Consider the following 14,562-nt stretch of genomic DNA (forward strand, 5'->3'; position numbering starts at 1 on the left):
GTTAGTTACATAAAATTCTCTGGCTATTCCATAAGAAGAGAGTGTATTGTTTATTGTCTAATGAAGGAAGGTGTTAGGTTTATTTTTTTAAAGCATATCAGCAACCATTATTTCACCACCTGGGTACAAGCTCCCTGACAATGCACCTGTTTCTTTTTGTTCTTCAGTAATAGAATAAATGTGCATATATTTATATTTGCATGCTAGCTACAGTATGGGAAAGGGAAATGCCCTCACTACAGCAGCAAAATGAATTTTGACAAGCATAATGGATGGCACTATACAGAGTGAAAGAGGCCTCACAACAATCTCCCCCAACTGCTGTGATTTTTGGCCATGTAATTATGGCACAATCAGTCTATCACTGAGGCAGACTGGAAATGTCCACTTTCAGCTGTGTTGCAGGCATGCTAGTTCCTTTGGAAATCACCTTGGAAACTGGACCTGCATGGTATGCAGAAATGGAGAAACTTACTGGAAGAATAAGAAATCAAGAAGAGAGACTTTTTAACTTAGAATGGGGAAGGTTTAAGGATTATCTGAAGAACTATCATAAACAGCTTCCAACGCTGGCAGGATTGAATTACAAATGAGCAATAAAATAATTAAAATTGAGTATAAAGGACGAATAATAAATAGATTTAAATTGGATATGCAGTGGTAAAATATATGACATAAGCAACTGCAGAAAGAGGAGAGTGGGGTCTATAATAATATTTGGTATCTTAAGTTGGATGTGTAAATTTGTATCGTTATAAGTTTGTAAAATGAGAAAATTAATTTTTTTTAAAAAAAACCTGATCCTGCATGAGTGAAGACAGTATTGTTTATAGAGCACGTATTGAAGTAGACACAAACTTCTTATTTTACACAGTGGTACACTGTGATATCATTTAGCATATACAGGTTTCTTCATATAGCATAATGTAACAGAACCAAGTAAGTATTCATATATCTTAAAACACACCCAGCCACCCACCCAATGAAGAGCAGAATATGTTGTCATCCCCCCATCCCACATAAGCCAGGTCACTCAAAAGATAAGAATTGCTATCTGTAGATTTGATGATCCTAGTAGGAGAGATTTACTGTGTTTTATGCCAAGTCTTGCAAGCTGGAGAGGATCAAAACAAAGTTGCCATCCGATTTAAATCAGTAATGATAGACTGGGCAAGAGATGTATGACATAATATAATGTTTGAAGACTGGGAAAGATTGTGGAAGGGGTCAAGTTCACTGCATGTATGATATTAAAGGAAAATATTATGAAAATGATGTATAGACGGTACTTAACCCCTGTAAAATTAGCAAAGATTTATCACAACAGTGATAATCTCTGCTGGAAATGTAAAGAAAAAGAAGGTACCCTTTTTCATATGTGGTGGACCTGCCCCAAGGTGAAAGATTTCTGGGAGAAGATTTATAATGAATTGAAAAAAATGTTGAAATATACATTTATTAAGAAACCAGAAGCCTTTCTACTTGGGATAACACGTATGGAATTGCCAAAGAAAGATGTTAAATTATTTTTGTATGCCACAACTGCTGCTCGAATTTTATTAGCTAAGAAGTGGAAAACACAAGAAAATACAACAGTGGAAGATTGGCAGATGAAGATGATGGAATTTTCGGAGCTGGCCGACCTGACTGGAAGAGTCCGTGACCAGGAGGAGGACTATCAGGAAGAATGGAGGAAATTTAAAGACTACTTAGTTAAATATGTTAAGTTAAATTAATTGGAAAAGCTTGCAAACACCTGATAGGCTTAGGATTTAGATATGTAATGTGATGAATTAATATGTTTAATGCTGAATTGGAAAGACAGAAAGATATTAAGTGTTTAAGTTAAATTTTTAAGAATTTAGGTTTTGGAAAACTGTTAAAAACGTTATACACTGAAATTCAACCAGAGGGATACGAGGAAGTCACTTAACAATGACACCAAGTTTGGTTTAAATATGGTTGAGATTTATGTTTGTTTGTTTGTTTGTTTATATATGTTTGTTTTAAAAACTTTTTGGAAAAACAATAAAAAAACTGAAAGAAAAAAAACCAAAGTTGCCAGCTGATAAAACATGGAGGATAGCAATATAAAGGGAGTGAAATCTCGTCATTTTATAGAGGTGAGGAGGAAATCTCTTATGCTAGTGTAATCTAGTGGTCAAGGAAATGAGCTGAAGTCCTTTCTTCATTATTGAGTTCAACCATAAACTCAAGCAAGCCACCATTTCTCTGCAATGGCAAGATAATAGTGTTGGGTTACCTTAGTGTGAATAGATGCATTAAGTCAATGGGAGCTTAGTGAGATCACACCTTTGCGTGGACAGGCGGAGTCCCCAGATCCCGCGCGGTCCCCCTGTCATGTGGAATAACGACTCAAGACAACGTGCTATGGGATTAAATTGGCCACAACTTTATTAAATTTCAAATGTGGGTAGACCTTGGCTCAGGCATTGGGCGTTCTCCCTCCCCAGTCCCCAGCCGGGGACCTAGGGAGCATCAGGGTTATCCAGTGTGTGTGGGGGGGGATGGGCCGGCTCTGGAGAACATATGTTCAAGCAGAGATAGCCGCCCCCGTAACACCGCCGCCGCAGGGGAGAGCAATGACGACCTTTTGGCGTACGGCCAAAGCCTCCCTTCAGAAAACCCCTTTGACAGGGAACCCTGCTATCGCCGCCGCAAAGAGGAAGATGGACAAAAGGATTCCGCCCAAGGCTTGATACCGCCAAAGTTGTGACGTTTTGCTACGGGAAAGGCGAAACCTGCCAATGCAGGGAAATTCCTTTCCGGCCCTTTAACAGCGACCTTTACGCAGCAGCGCCCGCATACCTGTGAAGAAAAGTTATCCTGCAAAACCTGTGAAGAAAAGTTAACCTGCAAAATAAGACATTAACAGAGGGTGGGTAGGGTGGGAGAAGCTCTGGAGCCAAGTGAGGATTCCCAGGTAAGATCCTCCCTCTATTGTGTGGGCAGGTAATCCCTCCCCTACCTGGCCTGGTCTCCTTGGCAACGCTTCCCCCAGGTGGGATTGGACAACTGACTGAGGTAGGCGGAGACCTCCAGGTATCCCACCTGAGAGAAGGCGAAGCCAAGCCTATGCTGTTGGAGCCGCTCCAGATCTAGGGGCTGCACGCATCCACGCAAAGGGCGCCCCCCATTTTAAGCGGGCAGCGGTCATTATTATTGTGCATAAAACTTAGGGACGTCCAATATACTGGAGGGTTCCAAACATGCAGTAGTGAGCTGCAGTAGTGACTCTGTGATGCTCTTGAATTCTTTGAAACAGTTTTTAAGTTCCTTGCATGATTTGGCATCCACCACAACTCACTTGCAGATTGGCCTTGTGCCAGTGCGTAATAGGCTGTTGACAAAGCCTTCCTGGATCAAGTGTTCATGTGTGTTTTACACTGGCGCGGATACCAGAAACAGAATGCAATTCCCATAATGAGGTCACTGCCAGTGGAAAATCCAAGTTTATGAGTCAAAGCACCAACTTCACAACACGCTGAAGACTGGACTAAGAACAAGAATTGTCAACTGCATCATTTATCCCAGGGATGACTAACTCTCAGTGTGGGGGCCTCATCCAGTTTCCCCAAGCAAATTGTTCTGCTCCTCCAAGTCTCCACAAATTTTCGTAACAGCGGCAGAAATAAAACAACAACAATGCAGAGACAGTAGACAGCGGACAGCAGACACCAGCATCCTGACAGAGATGCAAATTGCCCTAGTCATCAAATCAATCATTTGACAAGTGGCCAATAACCCCGCCTACTCAGCCGATCTGCATGGGAGACCTGAAGAGGGATGAAGGTGAGACGGCGGAAAGGCACCTTCTCACCCTGGCGCCATTGGGCCAGCTCTCAATTAAATTTAGTGCGACTACTTCACGGTACACCAATTACACGAATTTCTACAATTTACCCCAGATTATCTAGTGGGGGACTTGTGTGAGGGAAAACTTAATGATTTAGAGTCTAAGGCAGGAGTTGATCAAACAAACACGAAAAGTTTTATTAAACAAAGGGAGTTTTTGACACAAAGTGGGTCAGGAAACGAGTTCTTTCAGGTAGAATTAAACTTAGTTACTTTAACTATAAGATGTCTCAGGCTTAAACACATAACCTATAAATATTATAGGTACAACTCTTCTTAAACTTCAGTTACTAAACATTAGTCGGGACACTTCAGGTAGATAAATATTCAGGTTTCCAGAAAAGATGGTAAAATGTTCAAATCAGTGTCTGTCACTTAGATAATACAACACTTCCTTCACAGCTTAATCCTTTGGTTCATGAGTGAGGGACATTTTTCCTCAGTTACCCCGTCTTAACAATCCCACACCTGAGGTATTATAAATGGTATTACAGACCCAGGGGATCCCCTCTCCCCTTGTTTACTAGGTTGGGAGTCTTATGTACCTAGAAGAATTCTCCATTCCTGGCTAGACTGACACCCAGGGAGACACCGGATCTGTCTCTCCTGGCTCAGATTCAGCCCTCCCAGAACACTCCTGTCTGGATACGTTCCCCAGACCCTCAGCCTGGGTCCATACTCCATACAAAGTATCCCAGCTGTGAGGCTCTGTCCTCTCCCTATGGATAGTCTCCTCAGTAAATATCTCCTTTTCCCCTCAGAAACCCTTCACCCTCTCTCTCAAGCTGAAACCTGTCTAACCTCTCCAAACCAATCATTTCCCTCCCCCGGAACTTTGGCCAATCAGACGCTGTTGCCAGTCAACCGTTTGCTGGCAGGAAAAAAAACCACTTGGTGACCCAAACTGCCCAGCAAACAAACTTTTCTGTCACAGAGGGTTGTGTATAAGTCTGCTCATGTGTGCATGCAAGTGTGCAGTGGTGGGGTGGCAGAGAACGAGACTGAGGCCCACCTGTACTCTGGTTTCTCTTCAGATCGTATAAATCTTTCACCTTTCACCTGTTTTTCTGCAGAACAAAGCTACAAATTGAATTCACTTGATCAGGACAAAATTGAATTCACTTGATCAGGACAAAATTCAGTTTGCAGTTTCATCCTATACACTGGGATGGCTGAGAAATGTATACATTGGTCCACACAGCCTCACAGACGCATAAAAGAAGCATCATCTTACTCAGTGTGCTTACAGATATATGTCTGCCAATTCCTGGCAACAATTCAAGCAGTGTGGCAGTACATTTTTTAGCCACTGCACTCAAATTTTCACTTGGCAGCAATTGGCGCACTAGGTCAAATCACTTCCTTTATTTGGCTTTACATAGAGCTATTTATGAGTGTTTGAACTATCTCCAAGACTGTACTAAAACTGTAATGAGCTTCCTCTGTAAGCCAAGAAAGTTACCACCCCAAGTGTTAAAGGTAAAGGTAAAGGTAAAGGTAAAGGTACCCCTGCCCGTACGGGCCAGTCTTGACAGACTCTAGGGTTGTGCGCCCATCTCACTCAAGAGGCCGGGAGCCAGCGCTGTCCGGAGATTAAATTATTAATATAACTAATGAAGGTAGCTTGTTGAGCAACAATTAATGCTAGAGCAAATCTGACCATTCTCCATGCAGTTGCTTAAAAATGTGAACATTAACTACCCATCATAGACAAAACACAGGCAATCTGCCTCTTGATTTGTAAGACTGGTAGTTTGGCTTTTTTTACCAATACCAAATATTCACTGGAGATAAATCTTTCCACATATGTTGAGATTCATGGCTGAAACAATTACATGCATTTTACTTCCTGTGGCCATGCTACAAAGAACCTTAGCATTATCAGCAACAGTATCTTGACACTTACATAAAATTCACACAGCCTGTTCCTGCAGGTGGGGCAATCCAAACAAAACTGAGATTTGTTGTTGGTAGATGGCTTACGTGAGATGCAACCACACTGCACACGAATTGATTTCCAAACTGGTGATCAGACATTATTCCTACAAGAAAGGCAGAAAGTAAAGATGAAACACAGATGCAATTAAACACAAATATTCATTGCATTGCTTCAGAAATGTTAAGTAAAAATTTTATGGCAAAGAATATTCAGTTGGTGTATCAATAGCAAATGCCATATTCCACTATTTTAAAGCTTTTTGGACTTGAACCTAACCTAACCTTTCCATCTGAATGTCAATCAAATTAATCTCAATGCTTTCCTATCTGTAATGTGACCTCAAAGCAGTTCCTTCCTCAGAATGACATTATGCTCAGTAATGGACAGGAAAGATTGCTTCAACTCTCTTCAAATAGTGCATTGAATAGCTACGTCTGTCTTTCCTTCCTATTTATTTCTTTAGTTCTTTAAAAGGTGACTATATTCCACCTTTCCACAAATTACTGACTTTTAAGTGATCACCAGCCTGGCTCCTCCTCTAGATTCATACTGTCATGGAGATGGTTGGAAAAACCTCAAATGCCATTTTGTTCAGCCTACCAATCAACACAATGCAATCAGGATTGTGGAATCAGGCCTGATAACCATGCCAGCCAGCTCCAAGCTGGTGCAGTGATTGGGTCTGGATTAGGTCTGACGCCACCGTGTGACAGCAGTGAGTCTGGCTCGGGGTCAGAATGCTTCACGTTGGGTGTTCCTGGAGGCTCCTCCACAGCATGGCCTCGGTGGCAGATACCTCAGTTGGTTAGAGCATGGTGTTGATAACACCAAGGTTGTGGGTTCAATCCCCATATGGACCACCTGCATATTCCTTACCTTGCAGGGGGTTAGACTAGAAGACCCTCTGGGGTCCCTTTCAACTCTACTCAACTTCTAGGAGTCTATGTTCCAATAGGTTAGAAGCTTAACAAAGTATGCATATGCATATTTATACATACTGCTATTTGCTGGGAGGGGGCGGTCTCCCATATGTTGTACGGAGTGTCCCCATCTCTTTTCTATGGTATAATGTATTTATTCATGCATATTTTTCAACTTAACAGCTGAGGAATAAGTTTAGTTAATACTAATAAGAATAAAGAATAATTTACTCAAAGGTAAATCCCTTGTTTTCAAAGGGGCTTACTCCCGAGTAAATGCACTTAGGATTGCATCTAAACTGGTATAAAATGTTCCATTAAAATGAAGAAGAATCCACATTTTCTTTCTAGCCATATGTTTGTCATGTGAATAAAAGCAGCTTTCTCTTCCCCACCAAGAAGACTTCTCAGTAACACAGCTGATCAGGCAGCTATGTTACACTATACTCTGCAATGGGGTACATGGGAAGGCATACACAGAAAATAAGTAATTATATTGCATTTCTCAAAACAATCCCAGTGAGTGATAAGATATGCCAGAGGCAGAACTTGCTTTTGAAAACTAATGTGCTTATCTTTTACTTAAAAGTGAATAGAACATTCACATAATTTGTGTTAAGGGCTGGTAGGTATGGCAGTGAGTCTGAGAGACCAACAACTGTGCAAATCCATAGAAAAACAAAAAACAAAGCAGCTTTTCCACGCATCTAGGTCACCAGGGAGTATATCCAAGGTCTGCAGCAACTAAGCATCACTAAATCATATGCTACTTCAATGTGAAGAAGAACCTCTCTGAACTCCCTTTCCCTCGAGTTTTACTGTGTGTGCTCATTGTGTTGAAATAATTTATATGCTACACTACCCAGTTAGGTCTGTCTCCACCGTATATTACTTTGCTGTGAAGCTATTAGGGTTACTGGCTATATATCATGCCTGATCCAAACCCACAAAAAGAAATTGAATGAAAAGCTTAGCCATATGACAGTACGTAACATACTCTGTTCTCCTGAATTCAGTGTGTGTGTGTGTGTGTGTGTGTGTGTGTGTGTGTGTGTGTATAACAACACTGTCAAAGAAACACAGGTAAGGATGGCTATTTCTGGTCCATTTCCATCTTGTGTGTGCCTATTCATAAATCCATCCTGTCATGTTTTGGATTAACCTGCAGATTTAAAAAAAAATCTGCATGAAAATTTGTATTTTAATTTTATCTCATGGCTGGACTGGTAAACAGTATAACAACAACAACAACAACAACAATAACACCACTTTATGATGGTCATAGACCAGCATAAGGTAAACGGTATAAAATATTGGTTTGCAAACCAGGATCAAACCACAGTTTCCAATCTTGATGTGTAGCCAGTCCTTAAACCATAATTTCATGGTTTGGGAGTAACAGGAAACTGTGGCTTAACAAACCCAGAAAGAAATAAATGAGAGGGAGGAGGGAGTTAATGGGACAAATGTCCTGCTGGGAAGCAGAGAGAAAGCAGAAGTGAATGTGTGAGCATTTCTTTTGAGAACCAAATTCTGTTCCTTTGATATGTTACTATTTGAGTGATTCACTGACCACCCAGTTTTAAACTGATTAATTTATCCAACGGTTAGAGATCCACGAGTCATCCTTGTGTGTTTAAAGTAGCTAAGACCTTATGTGGCAACATGAAACAGCAGCAGTTATATCCCATATAACAAATTGGTGCATTAGGAAATATCAATATTTCATTGCTGTGAGTGTTACTCTTTTCTACCTGTTTAAAGATGAGAATAATGCATGGAATGATTCTGCAACCAACTCTCATATGATAATCCCATTAAAGTCAGTGGAACTACTCAATTAACAACCACCTACTGGCATTTCGAATGAAGGCCTAAGTGTACTACACTCATATCTAACATACAGCTGCTGATTGATTTTTTTCTGGGTGATTACATTCTGCTTCACAGGAAAAAACATCCATCTAGTTTGATAGAATGGAAGAGACTTCTAAAACACTTGCTGGCTTTTGCAATCAATTAGGGGTCAGCAAGGCTTGATAAATTATTAAACATCGCAAAGGGAGCGCATACTGACAATTCTGGAAGGGTTTTTTTTCTTACTCAGTGGGTTATGTTAGCTTTAGCTTACTTCAAGCACTGAAATTATTTTATAGATGATATCAATTATTTTGAAAATAACAATCTTACAACATAACAAGGTGCTAGAGAAGGTATTCACCCTGACACTAAAAAAGTGTAAATATAAAAAATATATTAATTTTGGAATATAGTTTAAATTGGGATGTTATTAAATTCCTACAATCTCTTAGCATTTAGGGGAAAATAATTATATTGAAGTTGGTAATTAGATTCATTTGGTCACATCCACTCCTTATTTAAGCACCAGATCTGTGTACATAAGACACAAGAGCCACTTCACAGCTTTGATATCTTGTCTGTATAAAGAAGACAGCAAGTTCATGTAGCTTGTGTTCTGTGTTTGCAGGAGAAAGAAATATGTTAGTACCAACACCCTAAAGTTGGCCCAGAATCAAATTGGCAGCCATGCAAACTTTGCAAGCAAGGCGTTATATGCTGGTGATCGTTCACCCCCCCCTCCAAAAAAAGAACCTAGCTTCTGCATTCTGCAACACCTTCAGCCTCTGGATCAACCTCAAGGGTGGCCCCACATAGAATGCACTGCAGTAATCCAGCTGTGAGGTTACCAATGCATGGGCAACTGTTGTCAAGCTATCCTGACCCTAGGTGTCTTACCAACCTAAGTTTGTAAAAGACACTCCCAGCGTACAGTGACAGAGGTAGATCTAGGAGCACCCCCAAACTACACACCTTTATGTGTAAATCACATTGAGATGGTGGTTCAGAAGGTGATTAATAAATTAATTGTAATAATAGGTTTGTGCACTACCCCTCCATATTGTGGACACAAGGAAGCGATCAGAAACTTTCATTTACAATTAGTATTATCTCCAAACCCAAACTATGGTTAATCTTAAATATAGCTTATTGAAACAAGCCACAAACCCTTGGTTTGAAGCTGGCATCACTCAGTAAACTGGAATTATGACTAAGACAGTTTGCCTGGGTTTGGACATAACCCTAAGCTGCAGTTAGTTAAAAACAGAAGGAACCGCTTCTGATCTCCTTCTCAGGGCCAGGTCAAAGTAGGAGGAGATAGGAGAAGTCCAAGGCTCATGCACACACTGGTGGAGGAATGGGGGTGCAGAGGGAGCGGATGCCCCCGGCACCACTATTCCGGTAGGGTGCCATCGCGGCGCCCCCCCCCTGGACACGCACAGTGCAACCCTGTGGGGGGCAGCAGCCATGCCCCCACCTACTCTAAGCCCCCGGTAGTGGAGCATGCAGCTTCGCCACTGCATGCACATCCTTACAACTGTACATATCCTACACATTTAGGGTGTAGCCTGATCTTCATAATGACTATACTGTATGTAGGTTGGGGCAGGGACTGCCACAATCAACCTACAGTTCCCCCTGCCCTCTGGCATGTCCACTGAAATGCCCACATTGTAGCAATACTAAGATTGCAAATGAGCCAGAAAGACTAGATCAGAAGGGACAGGCTTTGGTTAGTAGCACGCTGCCGCCAGGCTATACAGTGGTACCTCAGGTTAATTCGTTCCGGAGGTCCGTTTTCAACCTGAAACTGTTCTTAACCTGAAGCACCACTTTAGCTAATGGGGCCTCCTGCTGACGCTGTGCCGCCGGAGCACGATTTCTGTTCTCATCCTGAAGCAAAGTTCTTAACCCGAGGTAATATTTCTGGGTTAGCAGAGTCTGTACCTGAAGCGTATGTAACCTGAAGTGTCTGTAACCTGAGGTACCACTGTATACAAAACTGCAACCAGTCAGATCTCCCTAGATTCTTTTCACTGTAGGTGTCACTCTGAACTGAGTCCCCACCCCCACCCACCCCTAATACAGCCAGTTCTAAATCACTTTAGTTCCTCCTCACATTGCACACATCAGGAGTTATTTCTGTTAAGTAAGCCAAGAAATGTAAAGTCTAAACTAGTTTTCTGTTAGATATTACTATGCTCAATATTATTACAGGGTGGCTAAAAAAGGCTGATACTCTACAATGCCCATGGACTATCTTTTATTCAAAAGACACAGTTGCATCTAGCCAACAGTATATGGATTTACCCCTCCCCCCTCCTCCTTTAATCGTTTTAAATGACCCGAATTTGATGGGTAGTTAATTAACATTTTCTAAGAAAGCCTTTTGTCAGAATCCACCAGAGATGTATTTTCATCTTGGGGATTTATGAGTTCAAGCTGACATGAGTTACGCATATGCAAATGAGAGCCCACTGGGAGGAGAATATAGCCTTTCATTTGCATAATTCCCCAAGACATTGAATGAGATTCCTTGTACAATTTATTAAGCATGTGTATTTGTAAAAAGGGAGGTCAGAAATGGATGCCAATGCCCGATGCACCGACTATTAAGAATGTTCACTGACAATTGGAAAGATGCTAGAGAAAAAAATGATAGTTAAGTATACAAAGGCAAGAGAGTTTAGTAAATGGGGATAAGGAGTAAATACATGCAAAAATGCTAACATTAGGCAGTTACTGGAAATATTATAAAAGGGAAAATGAAATAACTTTTCAGATAATCTACTTATGTTCAAGGCCAAGTGAGATTTATCCATTCACTGTGCATGCCTACAGCGCCTAGTATTAAATACCAGTTTTCTGTGTAGAAAAATAGCACTGATAGAGCAACTTTTTCATATGAATGGAAAAGATAATCTTTACACGGCAATGCATTTTATTTCAGAAAATAGTTTTCTTAACCTTTATTCCACTCTTGTTCTTCTTTACAATTTCTATAAGTGGATTCTAAACCTGCCATCAAATCTAAATCGCCACCAAAAAGAAATAGGAACCAGGGATGTATTGGCTAACAGAACACCCACTAGGCACTGCAAACTTTGCTTTCATTTTAGATTTGCAATTTCAAACACTGCTCTAGCGGCTGCCTAAACACATCCATTTATTCCAATGAGCACTTCCTCTTCTCTGATGGCTAATTAGTACATTGCTAGCCATAGGCCTGTGAACAGGGACTCTCTTTCTGTCTTCAGCACTGCCTGAGTCGGTGTATAAAAGCTGTCTTATCTGCCATTAATGGCTAGATAAATACTGCAATTTGGTGGTTTCTACATGCTAGGTTGCAGTGAATGAGTTATCACCATCTTCTTTGGGGAAACAAACTGAACAGAACCTACTTCGCCAGCCAATGTTACATTTCTGAACCATACGCAACACTGAATAACCTTTAGAAATTGTAGCTGAAACAAACAAAATAAATGTACTATAGCCTAGACGAGGCATCAAGAGGGTAAGTAAGGAGTATCAAGAATGATACAGAGCCACAGTTCTGTTTTGTTTCCTTTTCCTAGGTGGGTGGAAAACATTTGCAGACTGCAGCAGGGCGGTGATTACCGGTGGCGGGGGGGGGGGGGGGTTAACAATGTAAATACAGTAAAAAAGGCATGACACCAGCTTGGAATCAAAATGGCGACAACTTTATTAGTTACAGATGTAGATTGGATTTGGCATAGGCATTGGGTATGTGTCCTGAATCAGCCTCCCCAGTTGCTGACTGATATATCCATTAGGGTCAGTCCTGGTGAGAGGATATCCTCCATTGACGCAGATCTAGCAGGGAAATCCCACCAGGATGCCAGAAGGCAGCCCTGTATCGGGAAGTTTTTAATGTTTGATGTTTTACTATGTTTTATATATGCTTGTAAGCCATACAGAGTGACTGGGGAAACCCAGCCAGATGGTCGGGATTTAAATAATAGCATTATCATTATCATTATCATTATCATTATCATTATCATTATCATTACAGTGGTACCTCGGGTTACAAACTCTTTGGGTTACAAACTCCGCTGACCCGGAAGTAGTACCTCGGGTTGAGAACTTTGCCCCAGGATGAGAACGGAAATTGCGTGGCGGCAGCAGAGCAGCAGCGGGAGGCCCCATTAGCGAAAACGCGACTCAGGTTAAGAACCGTTTCGGGTTAAGAATGGACCTCCGGAACAAATTGGGTTCGTAACCCGAGGTACCACTGTATTATTAGTGCTTTTTTCTAATTAAAAAAAAATGTTTATAGAGTTACTCTCATTTTGACTCAAGAAAATCACCATTTTATAGTTCAAATGGGGGGGGGGGGATAAATACAGTAAATGGACAAAAGTACAAAGATTCACAAAATGTTTAGGGGTATACGTCCTCCTGCATTCCCCCCAGAAAAAAAGCCCTGAGTATTGTTGTTGTTGTTGTTGTTGTTGTTGTTGTTGTTGTTATTCAAGGATGTTCTGTTGCCTGGCAGCCCTTTTTCTCAGGGCTTTTGGACAGACCCCACCCTTGGACCCCTTTACTGGGGTACTCTGAGTTTATCCTAGAATTCTGGGGTTGGGACACTCATTCACCCCCAAGTTCTTAACTAAGGATCCAACCCAATGCCTTTTTCCATCAAAGTTGTGACAATTGCGAAAGAGGGGGGTTTGCCCTGCCGGACTTAAAATTGTACTATGAGGCAGCAGCTTTCTGCTGGCTGAAGGAATGGATGCTCCTCGAGAACACAGACATTTTGGATCTGGAAGGTTTTAACAATGTTTTTGGTTGGCATGCATATTTATGGTATGACAAAATTAAGCAGCATAGTGCCTTTAAAAATCACATTGTTAGAAAAGCATTGTTTAATGTATGGATGAGATATAAAGATCTGATGGAAAACAAAACCCCTAGATGGGTGTCACCAGTCGAGGCTAAAGCAGTAAAGAAACTCAATATGGAGGTCGGATGGCCGAAGTATTGGGAAATTTTGGAACAGGATGGAGAGAAGTGGAAATTACAAAGCTATGACAAATTGAAACATAAAGTACAAAACTGGCTTCAATATTACCAAATAATGGAGCTTTTCAAACAGGACAGGAAAATTGGCTTTCAGGTGGAAAAATCAAAACTAGAGATTGAACTGCTAGAACCCAACACTAAGAATTTATCAAGAATGTATAACTTGTTGCTGAAATGGAATACACAGGATGAAATGGTGAAATCAGCTATGATTAAATGGGCACAAGATATTGGTCATGACATTATGCTCGCTGACTGGGAACAGTTATGGACCACCGGTGTTAAGTTTACGGCATGTAATGCCCTAAGAGAAAACATAATGAAAATGATTTACAGGTGGTACATGACCCCAGTCAAGCTGGCAAAAATTTATCATTTGCCCGATAACAAATGTTGGAAGTGTAAAGAGACTGAAGGTACCTTTTACCACCTTTGGTGGACATGCCCGAAGATTAAGGCCTTCTGGGAAATGATCTATAATGAAATCAAAAAAGTACTTAAATGTACTTTTTCTAAAAAACCAGAGGCCTTCCTCTTGGGCATTGTCGGCCAATTGGTGGCAAAGAGGGATAGAACTTTCTTCATGTACGCTTCAACAGCAGCAAGAATACTCATCGCAAAGTATTGGAAGACACAAGATCTACCCACTCTGGAAGAATGGCAGATGAAAGTGATGGAATATATGACATTGGCCGAGATGACAGGCAGAATCCGCGACCAACGAAAAGAGACGGTGGAAGAAGAATGGACAAAATTTAAAAGTTATCTTAAGGACTACTATAAACTTAATGAATGTTAAAATGTTGTGGTTACCAGAAACAAAGGGGTACAGGATATAAGGTTAGAATTATAAAAGAGGACTAAGATGAGACAGAATGGAAAGTAATAATGGGGAGTTGCTAGTTGAACTATGGACATTGGGAT

General features: G+C 41.0%; 1 protein-coding gene across 2 annotated transcripts in view; it reads right to left on the reverse strand.

The window, feature by feature from the left end:
* The window catches only part of RELN (reelin), a 304,253-nt gene that overhangs the window by 228,107 nt on the left and 61,584 nt on the right, over positions 1-14,562 (reverse strand). For both annotated transcript variants that reach the window (XM_077935775.1, XM_077935774.1), the window contains exon 3: positions 5,783-5,918. In XM_077935775.1, coding sequence (XP_077791901.1) covers positions 5,783-5,918 — 136 coding nt within the window. The remainder of the gene's footprint in view (positions 1-5,782; positions 5,919-14,562) is intronic.

This window comes from Podarcis muralis, chromosome 10 (genome assembly GCF_964188315.1).
Source record: "Podarcis muralis chromosome 10, rPodMur119.hap1.1, whole genome shotgun sequence".
NCBI classification, from domain to species: domain Eukaryota; kingdom Metazoa; phylum Chordata; class Lepidosauria; order Squamata; family Lacertidae; genus Podarcis; species Podarcis muralis.